Source organism: Palaemon carinicauda, chromosome 30, assembly GCF_036898095.1.
Source record: "Palaemon carinicauda isolate YSFRI2023 chromosome 30, ASM3689809v2, whole genome shotgun sequence".
In the NCBI taxonomy this organism is placed as follows: Eukaryota; Metazoa; Arthropoda; class Malacostraca; order Decapoda; family Palaemonidae; genus Palaemon; species Palaemon carinicauda.
The window spans coordinates 75354438-75357793 of NC_090754.1; the positions used below are offsets into that span (position 1 = coordinate 75354438).

The following is a 3356-nucleotide window of genomic DNA, read 5'->3' on the forward strand; positions in this document are numbered from 1 at the left end:
TATATAGAAGTATGTTCATAGAGTTTATATTTCCTACTGTTTACCATTATACTTCAGTTTTAACTACTATGGACTCTGTTTTTCGCCATTATTGGATTCTGCGTTTTTAAACGTAATTATTGTTTAAGCTTGCAAAAAATCACACCGAACATGTAAATGAAGATTGATTGGAATTTAATGAGGGCGTTAACCCTTTCATGGAAATATGATTATATTACATTTAAGGGTGCGTGTGGGCTATCATTTCGCGTCCTTTGATGGACGGGAGCTTACGGGTTATCGGAACTGCTGTTAAAGTGATGCTTGATACATTAAGCCTTTTAAACCAGAGGAATTATTGACGATGGGCAGACGTCTCCACCATTAATTTATTCTGGGAAATGGCTCGTAAATCAAGCTTTTATGACAGGTTTGTACCGATAAAGAACAGGGTTTTTATACCTTTTTTTCGATTCCGGACAATGGAAAGGCAGGGACATGCTTGGTTAATAACCTCAGGCATTGGTTTGAAGCATCATTTAACCTCTTGTCTTCAAGCAGACACCATGACGACGCTCAGAGGTCTCTTCTTTTCGGTGGTGCTTCTCAGCTTGGCGACAGGGTAAATAAACCGAACTCAGATGGTATTCATATTTTTATAGAAATATTTTCTAAGTTTATATTGAGCTTGTGTTAGTTATTCGTCTGTTAAATCTTGCGTGTTGTTAAGAACATAAAGTAACATATCTTTTTCTGTTCGTTCGTATGTAGTCGCTCAGAAGTTTATTTGACTTTATTTATTAAGTTTTTATGCATTCACCATTTTTACCTTCATCAACGAAGTCGGGAGGAGGTTATGTTTTCGGCCTTGTTTGTCTGTTTGTGAATGAACAACTTCCTGACCGCAATTTTACTCATAGAGTAGTGAAACTTTCAGGAATTAGTTCTTTATGTTGAGACGTGGAAATTATTCAATGTTAGGTCAAAGTTCAAGGTCGAGAATATGCTACAGTGGTGGAGGTCTGCACTTGGAGTGATTTATTATAGTTTTTTCATATTGGTAGGAAGTTATGTTTTCGCCCCTGTTTGTTTGTTTGTGAACAATTTCCTGGTTACAATTTTACTCATAGAGTAGTGAAACTTTCAGGGATTAATTGTTAGGTTGAGATGTGGAAGTGATTCAATTTTGAAAGTCCTAGGTTAAAGGTCAAGGTACAGGTGATTCAATTTTGAAAGTCCTAGGTTAAAGGTCAAGGTCCAGAAATAAGCTGCCGTTGAGAAGGTCTGCACTCTGAGTGCTTTTCTAGTTATAGTTTAATTTTTTTTTATATTAACCTTTTAGGGATTAATTGTTATGTTGAGACGTAGAAATGATTCAATTTTGAAAGCCCTAGGTCAAAGATCAAGGTCAAGGTCAAGCAAAAGGTCGAGAATTAAGCTGCCGTAGCGGAGGTGTCCACTCTATGAGTGCTTTTCTAGTTATTGTAGTTTTCTTTTTTCATATTAACTTCTACTATTCATTATCCTTTTCTTCCATCCAATAGGAAGAGCCTGGCCGTGACCTGCGCATGTGAACATGCTAAATGCACTGTGATAGAGGAAGTTGACTGCCCCGTGGGAATATCTCACGATCTCTGCCAGTGTTGCACAGTTTGCGCAGGGGTAAGTTTGGACATACATGCCTTGTGGTCTGCATATTTGCGCTGGTCATTTTACGCTTAATTTGCCGGTAGAATAACTGAGGGTAAAGGCGAAGTATTTGAAAAATCTCTCTCTCTCTCTCTCTCTCTCTCTCTCTCTCTCTCTCTCTCTCTCTCTCTCTCTCTCTCTCTCTCTCTCATGAGTAAATGTGTATGTCAGTTTATAGAATGTTTTTAAAATTGATTTTTGGGGCATTGACCTTATGATGTGACTCCAACCAGACTCTCAGAAGTGGGAAAGGAAAAAATACTGTTAATTATTTACTTTTTAATATATTATGTTGCAGTCCCAATTATTCTTCATTCGATTCTTGACCCTTTTGATATAATCTGGTGAGACTGATTTAAAAGAAAATATAAACTAACTATTGAGGTGTGCATAGGGTATTAAATTTGTCTTGTAAGAAATGTGTTCCACTGTTTATTACATTAGCGCTACTACTATGATAATTATAATAACACTAATGATAATGATTGAAAATAATTCTTATCGCGTGTGCTAGTCGTCATAGAATATTTTGCTGACCTCATCCATAAATTTTGAGTTCAAATTGAATAATCAGTTTTCACGAATTGCTATAAGTAACCAAGCCATGAAAATATGCTTGATGGTGTCTTTAAAAATCTCAAGTTTTCAACGCTCTTATTATTAAATTTGGTTACATATTTGACGTCGTCTTGGTTTAATCAGTTTCTACTCACATACCTCCTTGACCTGTGTTAGATTTATGGCACGTCCTTTTTAGCGATGGATTTCTGTTTATGATTTTATCAGCCTCGATTTTTATAAAAAAAAATTCCAACTATTATAATGGTTTTTATTACTCCTGATTAACATTTTCATACCTTTGAGATAATAGTATCACGGCTTTTAAGACAATATTTGTATGATTTAGATTCCAAATGCTAGAGTTATGGATGGAATTTGTGCTCGAAAAACTTCCCACTGTTGCCTAAACTAAATCTCACTAGCAACAAAGTGAGACCCTGAGACAAATTGCATTCAGTAATGTACTTCCTTGCCCTAAAAAGATTTCTCCTAAAAGCTCTACTACACATTCAGCTATACAATTGAGCTAATGTGTCTTTTTTTCTATCTACAAAGACCTTTTATGCATACTATCTTTTTGTTCTTACAAGAAAAAAACATCTTGAAGTTATGCTAATATTCGCATTCATTCCTGTAATATTTTCGCCATGCTATTTTTATAAATGCAATTAGCTGAGACACTCGATTAAAACAGATGATACTATTATTTTGCTTAATTTCACTATCATGATGTAACATCTCTCTTGACATTGTCCTTCCAACTTCTTTGATTTTCATATTTCACATCTTTTACAACTTTCATTTTCGCTTTTGCTTAACTCATCTTATTTACATTTCGGGTAATTCTAGTTCTATTTTATTATTATTATTATTATTATTATTATTATTATTATTATTATTATTATTGTTATTATTATTATTATTATTATTATTATTATTATTATTATTATTATTATTATTATCTGATATAAGCAATTAAGATTAATTCAATCAATAACTAACTACCAGCAAATTGAAAACAAAGGACCAAAAAAAAAAAAAAAAGACAAATATTCAAAGAAAGTGTTAAATTAAATTTAGTCTTTTTATCAGTAAATTGGGGATTCCTAAGTGTGTAAGATAGAGAG

At 33.6% G+C, this 3356-nt stretch overlaps 1 protein-coding gene across 1 annotated transcript in view; it reads left to right on the top strand.

Moving 5' to 3' along the window:
• The first annotated feature begins 478 nt into the window (after positions 1 to 478).
• Positions 479 to 3356, top strand: part of LOC137623841 (neuroparsin-A-like) — a 6339-nt gene continuing 3461 nt past the window's right edge. The window contains exons 1-2 of the mRNA XM_068354649.1: positions 479 to 601; positions 1524 to 1641. Coding sequence (XP_068210750.1) covers positions 546 to 601; positions 1524 to 1641 — 174 coding nt within the window. The 5' untranslated portion in view covers positions 479 to 545. The remainder of the gene's footprint in view (positions 602 to 1523; positions 1642 to 3356) is intronic.